The following is a 23,473-nucleotide window of genomic DNA, read 5'->3' on the forward strand; positions in this document are numbered from 1 at the left end:
TAACCTACGGCGATATTTCTAGTGTCAAAGGTATGGCCATACCAAAACTTCTTCCTCAAACACCGCATTATGCATTAGATGTGCAAACGAAGGCCACAAAGATGGTGACGGTCACAAGGAAGAAAAATGTATTAACTGTGGGAGATCATAATCACCTCACTAAAGTAAAATCACCTCATTAAATTAAGTAAAATTGCTTTACTTTTAAAGAAGAAAAGGCAATTCTCAAAATTTGAATCGAGCAGAAACTATCTTTCCGACCGCACGAAAAGGATACAAAAAGACGCTATACTTCCGGAACCTGGTTAAACGAGACGTCTCTTTTGTTGTCGCAACATCAAGCCAAAATGCGGGTAATAAACAGTGTGGATCCTGCAGTGAATTAAAACAGCTTGTTCAGATTTTTGATCAAGTTGCCTCGCTCACAGCAACTATTTCAGAGCTAAGTAAGAGTATAGGCCTGAAGAAGGGTATTAGTAGAAAGACCGACAGCGGTTCACCGAAAACCACTTTAATTGTTACACCGCCAAATAAAATTCCCGCTACACCATCTACGCAGCTACTACTAAAAAAACCCAACGTGACACCTCCCCTGTACCTGTTAATAGTCGTCTCAGTATGCTTTCAAATAATCCCAATTCGGTATTTCATCATCTATTGCTTATATGTAATTGTTTATTCTCCACGGAAGTCGTCCCAGCGGTCTGTTCGGAAGCCACTGTTGTACCAGTATTTAAACCTGGTAAAAACAAAGCATGCTTTTCAGACTTCCTACCTATCTCTTTGACGAGCATTGTGTGCAAACTGATGGAGAGAATGGTGAATCGTAGGCTTACCTGGTATTTGGAGAAACACACTCTGATATCTCCAGAATAATGTGGCTTCCGCCAAGGAGGGTCTTCCATTGATCACGTGGTATGACTGGAAACTGCTATCCAAAATGCTTTTCTGCTCCACCAACAACTCCTCGCTATTTTCTTTGACATCAGGTACGACACGGCCTGATGAAGAGGTATTCTAAACACCCTTAAAGAATAGAGAGTCGTAGGCAATATGCTTGCCTTTATTAGCGCTTTCCTAAATTACCGTACATTTCGTGTTCGTTTTGGAAATTCTCTGTCGCATAGCGTCATTTTTGAGAATGGAGTGCCTCAAGGAAGTGCCTTAAGTGCCTGCCATCTTGTTTGCTACAGCCATCGACATTATTACTAAATGTATGCAGCCACCTGTTTCATGTTCTCTATTTGTTGATGATGATTTCTTTCTCTATCTCTCTCTGTCTATATATATATAACGATCCGTTCAACAGCCGCAGTCTGGAGACTACTACTGGATACTACTCTCGCATCTCGCCTTGAAACTTGTTCCAAGGTCACCGGTTTCACGTTCTCACCCGATAAAACGAAATGTGTCGGCATTTCTCGTCTACGAGAACCTTTCACTCCACAAGTCCTTCTCAAAAAATTTAACATTAAATTTGTAAGTTTACTTTTCGATAGTCGTCTTACGTGGATCAACACATAAAATAATTAAAAACCAAATGTTTACAAATTCTAGATATGATACGAGCCCTTAGCAACACCAAGTGGTGAGCCGACCGATCATGTACGAGTATGTTAACGTTTTTATTCATATTATTCTTTAGTTCGGTCCCGTTTGGATTATCGTTGTTCGTCTACTCTTCAGCGCGTCATACCGTCCTTAAGATGCTGAAAAGAAGACGAAGAAAAGCTTGGTGTACTGCATACACCAAGCCTTTCTTCGTCAAGCATACTTGATTGCGATAATTTTTGATTGATTTGCATGGAATTTCTCCCGCCACCAACCCATTCGGTCGCCCTAAAGCATAAGACCGAATTTCCGTGCCACAAACGGCTACTGGGCCTGGAATCAGTTTAGCGACCAGTGTCCTAATTAGCTCCTAGATCTAGCCTAATTGCGTGAACGAACTAAGCATGGTGCCACACACCACTTGCTTCGTGTCCCATCGCTCACTTGACATATATTCTAAAATGAGTAGGCGCACCCTGTCAACTACTAAAATATATATGGCATTCAATAAATTAAATTTATCTCGTCAAGACAGCAATTCGCCGGCATGCTTAGGTCGCTGAATGCCAGCAAGTACCTGTCCACCAATATTAAAGCACTTGGAGCTTTAATTGCTGATGGCCAGTCATAACTCTCGGGTAGCTTTCCACAGCAGCGAGGTAGGAGTCTTTTCCTTAAATAAATGACTGATGCTGGTTGAACAAAGCCAAGACATCAAGGAACACACACACATTGACACATTGACAATGTCAGACACTGCGGCTCACGCCACACTGACTCGTCGCTTATGAGTGGCCAATTTTCCCCTTAACCTCTAAGTTCCAGGGTGGCCTGAGTTCTGATCCTCCCAAGAGCTGGGCAGTCGAACATCATACGTTCGTTCGACTGGATCTCCCCGCAAACGAACAGCTCATCAGCCGTCAGGTGGAACTGAAACAAATATTGGTTCAAGTTCGCGTGGTTGGAGAGCACCTGAGCACCCGTTGCCCTTAAAACCGAAGGAGAAGCATACCATTCCCCCAAGTCCTGTATAAATCTATACAAGGACCTTCCCTTAGTCGTGATGTGCTATTCTTGCTGGCATGCATCCATCGCGAGGCTGTAAAGCCTCCTCCTCAGGCGGGAGATGGGTAACTGAACGAAATTTAGAACTGATGCATTGCGATCACCGTTACGCTCCGGTACAGGCCCGGCTCGAAACTTCATCCCAAATACCTCGGCCTCCCTGCATCTTCGCAACTTCCACATGGCCGCCCGAACTTTCACCACTAAATCAGTTGAGAGAGCCTTTCCCAATGAGGTGGTAGCCTCGTAGGAGGTTGTTTTAAAAACACCAGTGCATAATATTAATTTTTCTGCGCTGGGCACTGCTTAAATTCTGAATAAGTGCTCTATTTCTGTCCAACCTATGCACCCAAATGGACGCAGTATAAGAGGCCATACTTTCGAAGAAACCTCGGTACACCATAAATGACGGCCCGACAACCCGTAATTCTTCCGAGCAATCCTCTTAAGCTTGTGCATCACAGAGACGGCATCCGTCGGTACTTACCTAATGTGGTTGCTAAACAGCAACTTCTCATTGTTGATTGCGATGAGCCAAACTTTGGGACAGACGGAACTGTCTGCTAGCATCTTACTTTTGCCATCTTAAAGGACAATCAAATATTAAATAAGTCCTCGCAAATCCTCATTTACAACAATATGATAATCACCCATGTAATACAGCCCAAATGGGTGTTCGTACCCGGTGTCTAAAATGTACTTCTTAAATTTTGATGCACCCATTTCCCCAACCTATCTCTGCTCATACCCTCAGAGGAGACTCGACCCCATAAATTTCAATTATGACCTCATCATATATAATAAAGTATAAACAACTCCTATCGTCTTTCAGCAAACATTTTACCATTTTCTATCCAAGACAAACCTAGACGCAGTAGTATACATAGATAGGTCGAAACAAAATGATACCGTGGATGCGCTTTTCTTGTAAATGATAAAACCTATATGTTTGGACTATCTGGTATTACAAGTGTCTACAATACTTAATTACACGCCATTAATATTGCTTTTAATATCGTTAAATCAAAACATCGTCATATCCTTATGTGTAGTGATTCGTGTAGCGCACTCCAAACTTTAAAAGATTTGTATTTTAGACATTCTATCGTCACCGAAATTTATAATACAATGGTTGAGTTGAGTAGTCACAACATACAAGTGAATTTTTGCTGGATCCCTAGCCTTGTGGGAATCCTGGGTAATAAACTTGCGGATTCCGCTGCTAAAAATGCATGTAGCCATTGTCTTTCCTCTCTCGTGTTATTACTACTACCGATTTTATTAATTCTATTAAAGATACTCTTCAAAGATGGCGGCAAGATAACTGGATTGCTTCAGTAGATAATAAACTCCGACACATCAAAGATACTGTGTTGCCATGAAACTCTTAATGCAGAAAAATTTACCGATAGGAAGTGGTCCTCTGTCGATTGCGATTAGGACATACGAGAGCTACTCACGGGAACCTGATGCCAGCAGAAAACGGACCAGTATGCGTACGATACGAATGCCACTTGACTGTACGCCACATTCTTTTGGATTGCAAATATTTTGTAACCTTACGTCGTAAATTTAAATTACTGAGGGACATTCACCGCATCTTAGGCAACGATAAGAATGTACTAGACCGGGTATTGTTACTTTTAAAGAAGTATCAATATTCTTCATAAAATTTAATGTTAAACAACCATAAATTTTGATTTTATTTTCTTATTCATGTTGTATATTTTATTCTGATAGTTACGTTTCTTTTATTATTTTAGTTTTATTATCTTCTTATTGTCATAGCTTTCATCTTAGTTTTAATATTATTTTATTAACATTTTTGATATCCAAGAAGGGGCTTTATTATTATAGTTTTGTCTCGTGTGATGATAACGGGAAAGCGTTTTTCGTCCCCTCTAAAAAAACAACTTGAGTGTAAAACCCAACTTTGAATATACTGTGATACCTTTGGATATCATGTCTATTAGTCTTGAACAAGAACCTGTACTCAGACTTGATCCAAGTCTGTGTTTTGCTCTGTAAGAGAGGCACAACCTCCTCCTCGGAAAGATTATACCTTACACAATGTATGGTATAATAGAAATTGTGTATCTATACCATACACATTGACTCGAGACCTCCTTTTACGTTTTGATCAACCTTGACCTCTAACGACAGATCTGAAATGACGCTTTGTCATCCGTTACGACGACCTTTCCTAGTATTTTTTTTTGTTTCTAATTTTCAAATTTAACCTCTTGCCCTGACGAGCAGTATGAAATTCCTTTTCAATTACTTTAATTGTTTCTGTGGATTCCTCCTTCCTGTTTCGGAAAATGATTTCTAGCTGCTTATGGGCTAAGCTGGCCTCCCGCTTGTTTTTAAGCACGTCGGCGTAACGTTTCTGCTCCGCCCTAATACCGGGACAGAAACTGCCTCTTTAACTATAACCTCCTTGACTTAAGATGGCTTATTGGCAAGTACCTCAAATCCATTTACCAAAGCAGAGAACATTGCCTTGAACTCATTAAGTCTCAGGATCACTTGTCTGTGAACCGTTCGCTGCATAGGCGCTTTGAGGGCCTTCAAAAAACCTCAATAACTATTCACATTGTTCTCTAAATTCTGCTACTAGAGGGATAGAACTACCACTTCTGCCTCTAGTCTTAACAAAATCACTAAGCAGACTATTTTTTGGTAGATCTTGGATACCGGTTTTCTTTGATGGTTGGATGTCAATTAACCACATATCTCAGGAATGGTTGAACTGAGACTGTACAAGATACTCTTCATTTACACCCATACAAATCATCCTCATTCAATCTCTGAAGTAATAACTGAACGGTAATTCCCAGAGGCTAAACAGGAAAAAGAAAGATTACTTTTGGTATCCGGGTGGACATAACTGACTGATTAGCTTGGCTTTCATTGTTGGAGGAGAAAACGAAAACATTCTCCACTCCACTCCCAAAACCCTCCTCATTTCTAACCTGCCTGGGTTTTCCCTTAGACTCCAGATTTTACAATCAATATCTTCACTAATGCTTCCCTATATATATATATAAGATAAGCTAAGCTAATCTATCTACTTATTTGCTAATATCTACTAGTTTGTCGGGCAAGCTCACAAATGTGACAACTGCTCACAGTGAGATATGGGCAGTCAGAGGCCTAATTGTCCTCCTGTCACCCTTCGTACCTCTTAGATGCTACTGGATCATTTACACAAGTGCAAACAATTATGAAAACACTGAGTATGGCCCCTGCTCTGAATAGAGCGCAAGGAGGATTACAGCGAGCCCTACTTCAGTAACCCTTGCTTGATACAGATTACTAGGGTAGTCGTTGCCACTTCGTCACCATGTGCCTTGTAGAAAAAAGCTGAATCACTTTATAAGGCCCTCTATGAGAAAAGATGCATGTCTAAATCAAACACCAGGTACAATGAAGGATCTTGAATGGACAAATGATGAGCACTCTATGCTTTTAATTTGGATGCTGTTAAAGCCTTATTCGGTAAGAATTCAACACTCAATCATTGATTTAAACACCAAAGAAGACTTACAGCTACAATTTTGATCAGACATATCAGAAGAAGGACCAAAGTCTCACACAGTTCAGTATTCAGTAGCTCACCATTTAGTCCTAATTAAATCAGATAAATAACTTTTTAATACTTATATCTAACTCATCAGTCAGTGTTTTTGGTTAGGCTGCAGGAAAAGTTGAAGGTAATTGGTGTAAATGAATGTAGTTACATTTATTTAACAATTTTATTTAAAAAAAAAAAAACTAATAAATAAAATTTTCACTTTCATGTTCAATTATGATGATAATTATGTGGTTAATGGATTTGTTTAAGATGTGTAAGAAACATAAAGTTTTTGTAATGAAATGAAGTAGTCCTCTGACTGTGATAAATGAATATTTGTCTTAAATTTAAAAACTTTGTGCCCCTAGTAAGTAATAAAAATATTCCTCTTATATGAGAACAACAAATAGAGATCCTCATTCACCAAAAAAATTTGGTAAAACTATTTCTGCAATTTTCATTTTTCTTTTTATTTATAATTAAAAACCACTGTCATGATAATTTAAATTAATAGTTCAAAGTGTTTTAAAAATTTAATATTTAATTTCCATTAAGGAATGCCTTTAATTCTGCTTGTCTTGTTTTCTTTGGATCATACTTGTTGACAACAATATCCCATTGGTCCTTGTGTTTGCTCTGCATTGTGTTAATAATATGGCGAACACGTTGCTTTTGTTTTGGGTTGCATTTACTGCAAGATGTCTGTATTACTTCTGGTACAATACCTGTGTAAAAAAAATGAATAATATAATTAATTATCTTAATAAATTGAAGTAATAACCATTTAATTAATCCTAGTCAGTGATTAAAAAATCAGTGGATTCTGTTTTACCAGTCATAAATATGATTCTAAATTTAACAATTATTCAGTAATTAAAATCATAGATGTTATGTTTATTATTTATTCTACAAAGATTAGAATCAGATTATTTCTCACGTAGTTTTCTTTTAATTATGTGTTTGTTTAATTTTTTTACTAAAACCCTTATACCAACATCTCAACCCCGTAGGGGGAAGACACCCACCTTGTGACGTTACTGATCGCCACACCATCAGCCTCATAGTTATCAGCCAGGCCTCAGTCGGGATGCCACCGATGTAAATGCCTCGGCAGACATTTGCATCAGTAAAATAAAATCAAATTTTGCATTCACATAGGCCTCAAACGAACAGGATCTTCACATACAACCTAACATGATTCCTTCCAACTAACTGACCGAAACCACGGAAGCATGAACCCCATGCCTAGTCCAGATTTGACAGCAGCATTCGTAACTGTGAATACCTCAGAAAACGAACAAGTTGAAAGGTAAATGAGTGCTACACTCATACCAATCAAAATTATATCATGCAACATAGAAATTCAGACCTACACCCAAACAAGTCGACTAATTTAGGTTACCTAATAAGTGGAATTTTTACCAACTGCAAAGTATTTTTTGTCAGCATCAAAGCTAATACTGAAATTGAATTTTCAATTTTCATTGTTTTGAAAAACACTTTCCTCACTCGGCTTTTTTAAGAATATCAAAGACATAAATATTATATTGTGTTAGATATAGACTAGTTTAAGAAATACCTCCCAGTCAAGTCCTGTTAATATTTAGTGAATCAATTGAACACCAAATAAACAAGCAAGATTCTTTTGCAATAGACTTGCATCTCAACAATTTAGAATCAATTTGGACCATACTATAGTAGACAAATAACAGAGTAGACTGAAGAGGATAATAACTGAGTAGACTGAATAGACTAATAACTGGCTGTTAACTGTTCTTTCTTTCTCCAGAACATCACAAAAAGTCACAAGTTTTTGTTCCAAAACACAGTAACAATGGGATGTGTAATTGAAAATCATTTTAAAAAATATATATTTTATGAGTAAACCATTTAGTTTGATGTTTCATAAATTGTAATACTTACCAGTCTTAGTAGAAGAGAATTGTAAAATAAAATTAAAACTGATAAATTTAAATACACAAACAAATATCCTAGAACTTTATAAAAAGAATTTGATGATTATAAATCTGACCAAAATAAAACAAATTGTCATGTTTAATATTTAATGTATGATCTTCACTACATAGCTAATGGTAAGTAATAATAAAATAGTAAAATTCTTAATACCGGTGGTTATTGGAGAATAAGTAGGGTTGAATGTCAGTTTCATCTTGGCAATTTGTTATGGTAATATATTATTACATTTCAAATTTTTCAAAAAAGCAACAGGAAACACATTCTCAGTTCAAAAATTTGAAGCATTTGTACTACAGCCCAGACAGATTAAGAATTTTACCTAATAAAAGTACTCGTATTTAACCATTCTAACAAGTAACAACATGAATTATTTCTGTTAAGGATCAAGAAAATATTTTTCATTTTATTGTTTGGTTTGTTTTTATCTAATAAACATTATTTTTACTAAATATTTTTTTTAATTTCAATGTTTACAAAGATCAGCAAAAATGATATGATATATATAGGATGAGTTGATGAGACACGTGGTGAGTAATTATCAAACTGCACTGTTCTTCCAATAGCCAAAGCTCAAATTTGCTTTCTTTATTTGTACAACTCTGCTATGAATTTGATACAATTTGTTGACCTTGTTAAGAATGACTATGATGCAGTTACGTCTCTGCATTAATTATAGAATCACGGGATTTTACGTAACTTCTGTGAATATGTGGTCAATGGCATGATAAGGTTTTGTATATAGATTCATGGGATCGTTGGACATGTTCCAAAGGGGAGACGTGAATTTAGACAGGACTAGACCTTACAGGTCTAAGTTGTAATTTTGTATTTTTGTTGTATATTTATTTCTGGGCAAAGGGCTTCATGTCCATCAAATTTTGTGGAGAAGAATTAGAGTTTGATCCCAATACTAGAGCAGATTTGTCCAATCATATCCTAAATGTACTTGCCTGAATTATGTTGAAGAATCAACTTGCAATTAAGGGAGTATGATTTGGCTGAAAGTATATGCAGGTTTGTTCTTTTTTTGTTGAAACATCAAGTTTGCTGGGTCATCCTACAACAATCAGAATTAAGGGGTTATTGTGGGGAAACAAAGAAATGTTTCCTTGTATGAGTGCTGAAGCTGAACAGGAGTGTGGAAACTATTTGCCTATTGTTAACCAAAAAACAGGACCTGACTCTATCATAATTACTAATGAATACTATGTATATATATATATATATATATATATATATATATATATATATATATATATATATAGTATTATTCAAATTATATCCTGACAGCACATTCAACAGAATATGATTCATATCCACAATTTTTTTGGACCCCGAACTGACTGCTCAAATATGATTGAGAACTTTGTGAGATTAGCCAAATAAAATAAAGTGGAATATTTCTCCTGTAAAGAATTGCTAGACTTATATCTAGTAGAGCTCATGGGGGACCCACAGCACAAAAATGTCTTGTTTGAACAAATTCTACGAGACATAGCCAATTACAATACACTTATTACAGAATATGAGAACTTAACATGTAATGTCTGAAAACTTAGTAACATTTTACATATAAAACTATGTATTCCATGACAGCTTAGAAATTTAACAAATATTACCTTATTGACAAAAAAGAAAAGATCCAACTATTACTTGTGAAAACTGATGAAAAAAAGTCGAAACTTTATCTTTAAACTACAATAAGATTACTTTTTATTTTTGTCACTTTAAGTAAAGTGCATTTCATATTGCACATCTAAGCACAAAATATTGTAAATTACAATGTAAGCAGGATTAAACCAATAATAGCTTATAAACATTTAAAATATGCAATTTACAATTTTAACTTACGTTTCAATTCTTTTCCTTGTGCTGTACATGGTCCTTTATCAGTAAGACATTTAATGTATGTTTCTAAAACTCTTTTATTGTTTAATATAGCATCAAAGTCAATATTATCAAATTTATCTTCTTCTGCTGGGGCTGACAACACCTGTAAAAATATAATTTATTTATTAATATAAAATTTCTAATATATATTATTTTTACGTTCATTAAAATTAATCACATAACTCTTACTCTTGATGATGTGTTCATTATTTTTTCTGTTCATGTGTGTGTTTATTCTTGATTAGCTCAAAAACAAACACTTACTGATTTTTTTTTTATTGTTTAATATTAGATTATGTCTTATGATAAGTAGGATTTAAACCATTATTAAGTTATATATTCAATACAAATCTCTTTTTAAATACTTAAAAATATGCTTACAGAAGAAATAAATTTTATGAACTATATTGCAGTTTCTTGCTGAATGGTGTTACTTGAAGGAATACTATTACAAATTGAACTGTATTGTAGTTTTAAACTGATCTTGTGAAAGCTAAATTCTATCTTTTAGGAAGTAGATTTTCTTTGAATTTATTATTCTGTAAAAGTTAATTTTTCAGAATGTACTTTTTTTATGAATATCTTTTTTAGATTAATTCAGCTTGTAGAATATATTTTAGAAAAATGTAATGCTTAAATTTATAAAAAATTGTTATTCAAAACATCACATGAAGTTTTCATTAAGAGCTTCCTAACTGTCCTTGTGAAAATAGTTGATATTTAACAAAAATGTTAAAACGAAGACAAAAGCAGAGAAAGTTTTTAAAAAACCTATTATTTTAAAAATTTTCTTTCCATTGCAGTCACTGGTCAATGTACATAATAAATTGATGTTCTTTAAGACAAAAAGCATTGTTTCATGTACCGTAAATTATTTGCAGTGATCAAAAAAAACTTTCATCAGTGACTATTGCTATTATTGTCGATACACTGTGATTTATAGCTAAAATATTTGCTAACAAGTTATTACTACATCTAGAACATATAGAACATACTTAGCAAATGAAACTCCACAAGAGTAAATAAAATAAATTACTTAAATTTCTACCCTGAATGACCGGAGGTACTTGTAAACAAAAACCAAATTAATGAATAAGTATTTCTTAGTAAAATAGAGACAGCATTCAGTAACAACCTTATAGAAGCAGGCTAAAGATATATTAACATTAACAACCTATATACAGAATAACATAGAAGCAGTAAAAACCAACATCTTAAAATGGTTGAATAATGTGAAATTTACAGACTTGTAGAAATACTTAACAGTTGGATATGTGGAAGCACTAAATGAATTCACAATTTATAAATAATACACTTTTAGGATATGACTTTTATATACTTTTAGGATATGTATTTAGGATATGAATCCTAAATACATATCTTTCAAATTTGAGAGAATTACTGGCAGTATTTTTAGTTGAATTCTCAATATAATAAGTAAAATTGAAGAGAACTATTCAAATATACGATTAGCTAGACATCTTTTGATGTGAATAAAAATCATTCTATTATGTTTCACTTTTACTTTGGTTTATATTAAAAAATAATTGCTCAGCATAGAAATCTTGTGTAAAATATATTTTTAATGGTGTTTTGGTACCTTTTATAAAAATAGTTGGTTTTTATTTTATTTAGTTTATTTTATTTAAGTTTCATTTCATCTTTTGGTTTTAGAAAGTGTATGATCATGAAAAATTGTTTAAAACTTAATCATGTGACTGAATTGACCTTTAATTCTTTCATTTTTTCTTAAAAAATGATGTTTTCTTTTCATGATATATGAATTGGGAACTAATATCTGGAATTGGTTGAAGTACGTTTTAGGAATAAAACATTTGATAAATGATAGAATAATAGAAAAATTAAAGTTCTTGCAGGTGTGTCAATAGAAAGTTGAAACATGTTTTACTTGCACAATTCATTTACACCCTTTACTACTGCTGCAATATATTCTAATTACAGTTATATTAGTATGTTGCTTAGCTGTAGTTACTGGCTGTTTCATAATTTCAAAATGAAAGAGAATTATTATGTAAGCTAAATTAAAACAATATATTATGAAGAATTATTTCTATTTTATTATTACTTAAAGAAGTATTTTGATTTAATAATGCTGTAGGTTAAATTCTCAATGCTCATATTAAACTATTCTTTATTAAAAAAACTTTACCCACACTATTGGGCTTTATTAAAGTATTATAATTACCAGTGTAATTATATATGTTAATTGTGACGTAATTTATAAATCAGCCTAACTATAGTTCAATCCTAGCAGATAGAACATCTGTTCATAAATTTTTGTCTATTACTTCTGTCTGAGTGGAACTTTTAAGGAATCAGGACAACACAAATATTCTACAAAGTAATAAAAGGTACTTTCATGTACTGACAAGGGTTGAAAGGTTAATATGTAATAACTGCCAGTTGTTGATTTTTGTAAAAATAATTATGCAACCCAAATCTTTAGTAACTCAAAACCTTTTATGTTTTTATAAACAGAAAAACGAAATAATGATCTGAAATTTAATAAAAGATAATATAGATTTTATTCAAAAAAGTTCAATAATAAAGTTTTTTGATATTTTGTATTATTGATTATCCTATATATTTTTATAAAATATGTGTTTTTTCACAAAGTTCAAATCAAACACCAACTTACAAAACAGTTTTATAAAGAAAAACTATTTAACTCTTTTATTTTTCCACTGAGATTGAGCGTGAAATAAGGGATCTATAATCTGGGTTCTGTATTAAAAAATTTATTTTTAATGTTAAACTTATGTTTAAATGTCTTAAAAAGTGTAGACAATTTTTTAAAGCTGTATTTATAATGTTTGTTTAGTAAAGATATGATGTGCTCACTCTATTATCATTTGATGAATTCTTTTGGGACATTATGTTTTGGGTAAATTAGATATTTCTACTGTAATTTATTTTTAAAAAGATTACGTTTTAAATATGGAGGAATCAATTATGCTTTACATTTTCCCTTGCAATTAAGCTGCATATATTGTATAATTAGCTGGTGCGTAATGAAAACTCTAAGAGTGTTTTGGAGTAGTCTTAAGGAATTTAAATCTTTAAAATTCTTCTGATAGCTTAACAGAGTTGGAATAAATTAAAAAAAAAATATAATTTCTTTGTAGGCTAAGAGAAGAAGTCTCATATGATATGTATTGTTGGGTACTCATGTGTGGATAAATACAAAGTATTTAATAAAAAATGTGAAGTTTGAACAATTACTTGGAAGAATCAAGGGAAACTGATTTAAAATCATGATCAGAGCACCATTACAAAGTTTACAATCAATTATAAAACAAAAAATAGTTGTTATGAAAGCCTATATTAATTATTTAAAATATAATCACATATATTAATATTAAGATATATATATATACATATATGAATATACAAAATAAATCAATTTAGAAGGCACTAATTTAAACTATTTGAGCACATATTTTATTTATGCTTTTACAATGGGTAGCAGTAGTAGTGTGTTACAAATATGCGCAGGTATAATTTTGTTTTGTTTAAATATCTACATACAGTTATATATAGTTTTGGTATTTGTTTAAAATTGATTATCACTCATTTTTCCATTTACTATTTAATTTATTTTATTTTATTTTACTGATAAACATATTTTATTTAAAACTTCCAAGGCCAAATTTCATCTTTAACTTTCTTTTCTGGATGCATATACTGTACTGTGGTATTTAATTGTATTTATTCACTTTTATTTTTACATGTTTCTTTGCTGTAAATATATATACATGTATGTATGTATGCATACATGCGAGTTCGAGTTCACATTCACATGTGCACATGCGCATATTCTAGCTGACCATTTATTTTTAATGAAATAAATTAATAGATGTAAATAACTTTTGATAATGTTAAAGATTGGAAAAACTAATCAACCTTCTACAATGACGTTAAAAATTTTAGTATACCTGTTATTATTATTCTTATGTCAGTACTATTGTATACTTTTATTTTTATTAATAGTTTATGAAATAAATTAAATACATTTTTAAATTAAAGAATCTAGCGGATAAAACTGCTTAATTATTATAGTATTGTTAAAAGTTTTAATTGTCATTACAAAAAGAGTAAAGTATAAATAAACCTGCAAGATTCAATAGGATCAAGTTATTTATTTATTTAATTTTGTTGTACTATTATTGTTGTTGTTGTTTGCTTATGTTGTTAACCTTCATGTCTTTCTTATTCAGTAGTAATTAAAGTTTTTTTCTTATTTGGTATTTTGCTTACGTTACTAAAGGAATATTGTACATGTATTATAAATTAAGCATTTGCCTACTTCATATACAGTGATAATATTTTTTATTATTAATAAATAATGTTAATTTTATATATAAATTATATATTATAAATTCATTATAACATTAATGAACATAACATTATAAATTCATATTATATATTCATTTTTATTTTGACTCGTTTATTTAATTTAAATATATATACATAAAAAATTAAATATTATTATTTGAAATTATTATTGTTATAAGAATTAACACAAGGTTTAAAAATTACAAAATTTAATTACATTAAATTTAATTACATTTTGAATTTTTGAAGAATATTTTTTGTTACTCTTATATTTACTAAATGGTATTTGATATACATTCTTATACTTTTTTTAATTCATAGATAGTTTCAAGAATTGTGAAACTAGAAAAAAAAAAACTTTTTTTAAAAATACTATTAAAAAAACTATAAATTAAAAAAAAAACATGTTTAAACTGAAAATAATAATAATTTTTCAAACGTTTAAATTTTATTTTTTAGTAGTTGATACAAAATTTAAAGACTGGTTAAATTATATTTTACTTGATACTAAACACTTTAGTACATGGTCCCGATATTTATATTTAAAATATTAATAGATCTTTAAAAAACAATACCCTTACGAAAAAGCCTTCTACAAGCTAAGCTGTCTAAAATGGGGAATATGTATTATCTTTTACCATAAATTTTATGACTAATTGTCTTAAATTTTTATCAGAAAATATTCCAAATATGAGAGTGGTATAATGCTATATGTATTGTTAGTCTACAAAGATCCATTAAGTAATGATCATAGCAAAAAAAAATATATATCCTCAATCTCCAGCATAATTTAAAAAAAAAAAAATATTTTCTACTAAAATAACATTTAAACTTTTATTGGTGCTAGGAGGAACCTTTTTTAAAAATAAAAAATGAACTATTAAAATTAGTCCGTATGATAAAGAGTAAGATTTGATCACAAATGAAAAACAAATTTAAGGTTGAATTAACAACCTTCTTTTTTAAGTCGATTAAAAAACATCCATCTGTAAAATTTGCTTTAATAAAAATTAAAGTGATATTAATCGTTTTAATTTTGTATGGGTCAGATAAGAGAACACAAAGAAAAACTAAACCATTGATTGTGCTCGATGTTATAAATTATAATCTGATTTTGATTTCAATGTTATTTCAAGGTCGTGTACTTATATTTAAACAAGAACATTTATGGGGTTAGTGTAATTATCAAAATAGTTTTACATTAAAGCTTGAAATTATAAAGGTATCCCTTTCAAGACTGTCATTCATTAATAATACTTTTGACATTTATATTAAATTAGTTTCTAATCGGTTTAAATTATTATTCAGACGTATTTTATCTTTATAAATTTTTTAAAGGAGCATTTATTAATTCAAATGAATATTTTGTAATTTTACATGAAAATAAAATTTTATTATACGCCTACGATAATACTGTAATTACTTTAAAAAAAACATTGGAATATTCATTTTGTTACATTTAAATAGTATAATTTCTGTTGTATTATCCTAACAGTAAGTAGGCTTACTTTGCTAAAAATTTAATAATATATTATTCACTGGAAAACATTAGTGTTGAACAAAGCTTTTGTGTAGACATTAATATATTTTAGTTTTTATGCAATCTGAGTTGTTCACTGCTTTCACTTTTAGCTTTATATTACAGTTCCTTTTATTACATTTTTTTTGTGTCTATAATAAAAAATAATAAATTCAGTGATTTAACAAAGTAGATATTGTAAACCGTATCGATAGCAGTAGCAAACTTTCACTTTATTAAACAAGTAACATTTTAAAACTATTAAAATTTAGTAGAATACTTTTAATTTTCACCTCATAAAGATAAAACTAGAGTATTACATGACATCTTCATTTCAATAACATCTTCATTTTTCCTTTGTTCGGTTTTTTCTGTAACTTTATATGGCCATTAGCTTCCAAACTCCAATAGAATTATATTACACGTAGAGGGTAATTAATTACTTTTTAACTGAAGCAGATTTATGGAAACCAGTTTATTCAGAATGGGGTGACCACTGATATTTTATCCTCAATTCTCATCCTTTATTGTTGTGTAATGGCATGCAATTTTATTATCTTTCTTACACAGTTTTTAACTTATAGTTAAGCTTCTTTTTCCAACTCTCATAGTACTTCGATTACTACTACATTAATAAAATGTAACCTTTAAGATGAATTTTAGTGGGAAAATAATGAATAACAGATGAATTTTAGTGAATAAATCTGAAAATATACTTATTTTCTAATTATGAAAATATAAATATATCTATGAACACAGAATATTTTACTACAAGAGAAAGTAAATGTGTGACAATCTGATAAAAATTTTAAATTTAAACTTTTGCAACAATAAATTGAGTGAAAAGTAAATATTAAAACATTTTTAAAAAACCTATTTAAAAAAAGCTTTGTCCCATTCTCGGATTGTTTTGCTGTTCTCTTTATAATTCATTTAGTATATCATTGTACAAAAACATAAAACAACTTTCTAAATAAAAAGACACAGTTCAGATCTTGCACACCTTTTGACAACATTTCAGTACATGTCTGCTTAATTAAAAAAATCTGTCAATAGTATCTTTGACTGAAACCAGTTTAAAAACAATAGTATCAGATCCTGAGGATAGAAGACTTTTTGAAATAAGTTGCTTAAAAAATGTTGTACAATTTTGTTAAGTTTATTGTTACAAAAATTTCAGTTTACGATTTATCTAAGAATTGTGTACAGTATACAGTACAATCTGTCAGTAATAATGATTACAATTAATTCATCCAGTGTGTTTTACTCAAATAAAGAAGTACAAATGAATACACTAGACTACTTTGTTTCAGTTTATTAATTACAAAATTATCATGATAAATGGTTATTCTGAAAAATCTCAGACATTTTTATTTTGTAGAGTATAAGCAGATTAATTAAATTTTCCATGGCATATTACATTTATCTGACTGGTTTGTTTATTATTTTTTTAAGTCAGTAAATTACAATGAAGGTCATATAAACATACTGCAAATATTCCTGTAATTTTTTTTTTACCTAATGTGTTTAATTTTTTTCTGAGGTAAACTTGAAATGAAGTGTAATTATAAAATCTTGTTATATTAGATGCAACAACAGTAGGTAAAAAAAATAATAAATAAATAAAAATATAAAATATGTTAGTTTATAATATATAAATGGCAATTTCTTACTGCAATTAAAAGCTTATGAAATTCTTATAATTTTTTTATATATAATTACAGCCTGTTAACTGATTACGCAGTTACTTTTCATTTCTTATAAATAATTAGTTCAGTTCAACTTTTTAAACTATAAATTTAAGATTTATTTTTACAAGGATTCTTTTATAAAACAATAAATGTATATTAACATGAGAATATGTAGTTTATTAAGAAAGGAATAAAATCGTACTTCTATTCCAAAAGGACAAAATCTGATTTTGACAGGCAAAAACGTAATTTTTTTTTAAATCAAATTAATTATTTACTTTATATGTTTGAGAATTCTCCATTTCTTTCAATCCTCAGTAACATTTTTTATTTACATCTGCATATTTGCTTTAAATTTGTATATATTTTTAATATAGGGAATATAATGTGTTTAATTTTACGTGAAAAATCTCCAGATCTTTTACAGGAATTGAATTTTAAGACTATTTGGTCTATATGCCAGCCTACTAATCATACACCAACTGACTTTATTATTCTAATTGCTATTTTCATTTACAACTTCACCCTCAAAAAATAATTCAAATTTTAGTTAATTCATTTTAAAACTTATGAAATATTTATTTTCTCTATGGATACTCTTGCCTAAAATATAGTATTGTATTCTATAAAAGTTTGACTAAAGAAATAAAAACAGACTGACAGTAATTTGTTTTTGACTGTAAATATAATTTACGTAGACTGATTTTTAATTAAAAAAAATTGCGACTTTTCACGTATTTATATAAATGCAAGTGTGAACTTTGCTTTAAAAGAATTGAATTTTATTATTAAAATACCTAATAATTAAAACGATCTTCCAACCAATTTAATTATATGTTTATTTTATAGAAATAGTGTTAATTGATGAAATTTATGTAATTGGAATTTAATTATATTTAAATAAAACTTTAGGTAAACTAAAATTCCTGTGGATTTGTTTAACATATAACATGATTCAAATATTTAACTTTAATTACATCAAAATTATACTTTTTGCTATTTACCAATTTTATTTATTATTTTCTCATAGTTACATCCTTGCTTCATATAATTATTTTTTATGTATTAATATGGGCATATAATGACTATCACTTTTTTATTAATTAATTTTGTACTTTGTAAAACTGCCCTGGATCAAGATTTTCTCCAGATTTACTTAATGAAATCAGACAAATTCTAGAATAATTCATTTTTATCCAGTGTGATGTTTTCTAATACAATGTATGCAGTTTCAGAAATTTTCTAATCTCCATATCAAAGTTATGGAAAAAAAGTTATGATAATAAATTACTTATGCTTTTATTATCATTTTTCATCAAATTGTGTATTCAAGATATTGCATTCAGTAGTATATCAGAATGACTTGGGAAAATTTATTTGTTGAAAATATATTCGTCATGTTACATACATTTATCAACATTATCTGGGTGTCGTATTTATTTTTTACTGCTGTTAGCTGATGCCCTATTACAACAATTTTTTTTAATGTAATTTGTTGAATGATGAGAAATACCAGATCCTAAAACAAAAATCTAATTCAGGAATTGTTGAATGAGAAACCACTAGCTGAATATTTCATCATTGCACTGACCGTTTGTTATCAGAGTTGATTTTATTAAAAAAATAAAAAGTGTTATTTACTTTTATAAAACAATGCACTTTATAAAAATGTTTACCAAGTGTTGTAAGTTACAATAAACATAAGAAATTAAGAAATTAAATAATGTATATTTAGACAGATTGTAATGTAATTTATGTATTTCCTAATTAGAAATTTAGTTATGTAAGTAATTACAATGATATATGTGTATTACAGTTTAATATGACAGTTAATTATTATTATTTAACAAAGCGTTTTCAAATTTCTTTATAAAGCAAGATAACTTTTTCATCCCTTCATTTTTTCAAAAATATGTATAAAAAAATATAAAAAATAACCTTGAAATGTAAAAAAAAAAATTGGGTAATTTCTTTGTTCCATATTCTTAGCATTACACTAATTTATTACAGCGTTATAAAACTGTACTTGGCAATTAAAAATTTATAGATTCTGTATTAAAAATTCAATAATTGTTTATTCATTTAGAAATTACAGCTAAATGCATCGATAATAAATTTTTATGATTATTAAGAAATAAAAATAATAAATCTTTCAGCAGAAATGTTAAAACAATCATAAATAAATATTTTATTCGGATTATTAGTACATAAATATGTAAAGTTGTATAAATCAAATGAATGTTTAATTGATTGAGTTTTCCTGATTATTTTCTTTTTTACAACATAATTTTTAAGGAAAAAGAACCAGATATAGAAAACAGAAGAATGCAGAATACAATTAAAATACCTGTTCTTCATTTATTCATTTGTGCTAACCTTGAAAACAATAGAAATTATTAGGGCATTAACCAACTTTGCAACTGCATCTTTTTTATATTTAATTAAATTTTTCAATGAAAATTATTTAGAAAATTTCCAAGATTAGGTTACATTTAAAATAAAATAATGTTAAATAAAATAAAATACGATCTAAATATTTATTTTTTTTACTTTTATTATTTAATAGTAAATTGAACATCTCAAAAAAATTATTTAAAATTAATTTGTAAAAACAATAATAAGTTATAATAAGTGTAATACTAGCCTACTATATATTTAAAGTGGCTTTTATAAAGATGATTATTTTAACAGATTTGATAACTTAATTTTTTATGGTTCTTAAATCAAAAGAAAATTCTTCATAATTATTTTGAATTACTAACTTTTGCAATTTTTAATACTTTTTTTGAATTATTATCTTTCCCTACATTTTTATTTTATTTTCTTTAAATCAATTTCTTTTTCTATATTTCTGTTGATGGCGCAAATTTTAGGGTTCATATATAAAAAAAAAACATTTGCTTACTTCGGAAAATCTATTTATGCAAATTTATCAATATAATAAAAATAAATTTAAAATATAAACTTCAGTTATATTTAATTTTACTGCAATACTTTTTTCCTTTTACCTTAAAATTTATAAAATATGAGGTAGTGTTATTTATGTACATATGAATTCATGAGTATTGATTGAACATCCGGGCCGCTTTGTACAGCTTTCTTTAAAGATATTTTTGATAACACATTACATATCTAATTTTTTTGTAGTTGTGCTTTTATAAACCATAATCTAAAATATAACAGGTTAATTTGACGTGACTATTAATGTAAATGTTACTCTGTTTATTTATGACTATTAAAATGTTTCGTTGAATTGCAATCTGAGTGATGAAATCATTTTAAAATGAAAAAACCAGTCTCGTAAGGAAAGGAATACAACATTTTTCAAATAAATATATTGCTTCAAAACTTCTTTTAAATCTATTTTATTTATTTTAATATATATTTTTTATTAAACAAGATCTAAATCAAATAAAATTATTTTGCCCTTAAATAATTGAAGAGGAACGTTAAAGATTTTAAGAACGTTTTCCAAAAGATGTTAAAAAATATATAGAATTTTTGTTCTATAATAATTTTTTTTTAATTATCTTGAACCAGTACATATCAAATAATTATTTATGTTAAGAGGAATGCTGAACCATTTGTGAATATTTTATAACAAATTTAGGGTTTAGGATTTTTATTAAAGTTAAAATAAATCTCTTAAAATTGTTTTGACTATTTTTACTCGAAGTGAAAAACCAGCATAAATTAGGATAATAAAGCTTTAGTTTTTTTTTATTTACCTCAATCTTTCTTTTAATGAAAAACAAGAGTTAAATTTAAAAAAAAGGATATTCTGAGCCAAAAACAGGAAAAATTTCTTCAATGTTATTCTGTCAGTTAAAACAGAAGACAACATAAATCTAATCAGTCTACATAGTCGTTCAGTTATATATAGCGACGTCTATAAGTTTACAAAATATAATTTCTAGAATTTTAGAAAATCTTAAATTCTTTCCAGGAATTTTTTTTATTTATTCTGTAAAATTTAATAAACATTTATTTTTTAATCAACTATAAACAACTATAATCAAACTCATTAAAGAAAATAAATCACTTTTTATTTAGAAAGTTGTAGATTTATTATTTTATTTAAAACTCAAAATTTTGAACTAAAACAACAAATTCGATTAAATATAAACAGAATGCTATTTGAATTATAATGGATTCATATATCGATGAAAGAAATTATTTTAAGAAATAAAACGAATCGATAAAAATAATCATGTAAACCCGTATTTTATAAAAAACTCATTTTCGAATTCAAAAATCCTCAAAATACTGCAATTAAATCAATAATTATTATAGAAGTTTAAGAAATATGATTTTAATGTTAATGGGAGAAAGTAAAAGTAATTAAGGTAATAATAGTTTCAGTTAATAGTAGACTATTAAAGAAAAAAAAATTATGTTGATTAATCCTTACGTCTAAACATGTATTATAAGTAATTTTAACATAATTAATTGTAAAGAAATTATGATTTGGCTACTGACCAGTTGTACAGCGAAAAGGAGGACGACAACGCTTACGACGCGCAACATGATGAACTGACTGCTGACTGTTAGTTCTTCGGTTTAGTTGGAGTCTTTTTATACCCTTCGGTTCAGATTGAACCTTGTGGGTGCCTTGATCACCCTGACACCCTCTTTACTGTACATTTATCAGTTATTATATTACATTTAACCATTAACTTCCTTTACTTCCTTTTCCGATTGATACATTTCATATATGAATACATAAATAGTTATTATTTTTATTATTATAATTATTTAGTTTACGCATATAAACAGAAGCTTAATAATATATTTTTTATTGATAAAAGTACTTTCAATAACATTTAATTTTTTTATGCTCATTATTTTTTATTTTTTATTTTTAGTATGTTGAAATTTAAAATACGATAAATATAATGCGGTATAAAATGCATTTCATATCCGTAAGTTGAAAATTAAATACAAATTTTACTAGTTTTACGCTAATATTTTATGTCGGATTTTACAATTATTATTATTTAACATTGTATGAATAATTTTCCGTAATATCTACAATTTCAAGTAATCTGTAAAGCAAATGTTATAAGAGTCTAGAAAGCAATAAAGTTTTAAGCCTTTCTTCAAAAAGTATAATATACTGCATATATAAACAGGGTGTTAATAAAGTATTGTTAACTATTAAATAATTTTTCAACAGTTAATCATAAAAAATAATAATTTAGCACATGTTCCGAAACTCAAATGATTTATTTCTCAGTGTGAGACCACCACATCCCTAGTACCCAAGGGGCTCTGACGGGAGGAACAACTCAATAATTTTAAATGTAAATAATGATTTGTAACACATCATTTTAAACAGAATTGAAAAAATAACTGACAAAAAATACGACAACCTTAATCAACGTGGTAACCATTTAATGTTTCACACAGTTAGTTCCGAACGTGCTTCACAGTACCTCTTAACAATAACTGTTTAATAGTGAAATAGTAAAAAAAAAAATTATCAAACCCTCCTACATCAAGACGATCTATTTTTCAGAATGAGAGTACTAATTGAATTGCATTTTAGACACTTTACAAATTTGTTGCGAAAAATATTAAATAGCCACCATTTTGTTAGGGTTGTCATAGCCCGAAAACTATTACGCTGAACATTTGTTTATTAATCTCTTTAAAATGATCTGTCAAACCCTATTCTTTCTACTTAAAGTTTTTGATTTATCTCTAATGGTAATACCGAAAAATAGATCGCAAAAGATCGCGTTTCGAGGTAGGAAGATTTGCTAAATTTTATTTTTCAATATTTAATTTTTGATAAGTTATTTAAGATTCTCATTCATTGTTAACACTACATGTACATGAACATAT

The 23,473-nt window shown here is 28.8% G+C and overlaps 1 protein-coding gene and 1 long non-coding RNA gene across 2 annotated transcripts in view; one reads left to right on the forward strand and one right to left on the reverse strand.

The window, feature by feature from the left end:
* The window catches only part of LOC142321502 (uncharacterized), a 176,083-nt gene that overhangs the window by 143,311 nt on the left and 9,299 nt on the right, over positions 1 to 23,473 (forward strand). The window lies entirely within an intron of this gene.
* Positions 6,361 to 22,246, reverse strand: LOC142321500 (putative odorant-binding protein A10). Its single transcript, XM_075359632.1, has 3 exons — positions 22,106 to 22,246; positions 10,022 to 10,163; positions 6,361 to 6,918 (listed from the first exon to the last, which is right to left on the reverse strand). The coding sequence occupies exons 1-3, from the start codon at positions 22,151 to 22,153 to the stop codon at positions 6,734 to 6,736; spliced, it is 375 nt and encodes a 124-aa protein (XP_075215747.1). The 5' UTR covers positions 22,154 to 22,246; the 3' UTR covers positions 6,361 to 6,733.

The sequence above is a fragment of the Lycorma delicatula genome, chromosome 3 (assembly GCF_047948215.1).
Source record: "Lycorma delicatula isolate Av1 chromosome 3, ASM4794821v1, whole genome shotgun sequence".
Lineage (NCBI taxonomy): Eukaryota > Metazoa > Arthropoda > Insecta > Hemiptera > Fulgoridae > Lycorma > Lycorma delicatula.

Bases quoted from the DNA above. Each gene is read 5' to 3' on its own strand.
- LOC142321500 (XM_075359632.1), bottom strand. From the start codon at position 22,153: ATGTTGCGCGTCGTAAGCGTTGTCGTCCTCCTTTTCGCTGTACAACTG. The intron at 10,164-22,105 runs GTCAGTAGCCAA...ATATTTTTACAG, and splicing joins TCCTTTTCGCTGTACAACTG to GTGTTGTCAGCCCCAGCAGA. The intron at 6,919-10,021 runs GTAAGTTAAAAT...TTTTTTACACAG, and splicing joins ACAAGGAAAAGAATTGAAAC to GTATTGTACCAGAAGTAATA.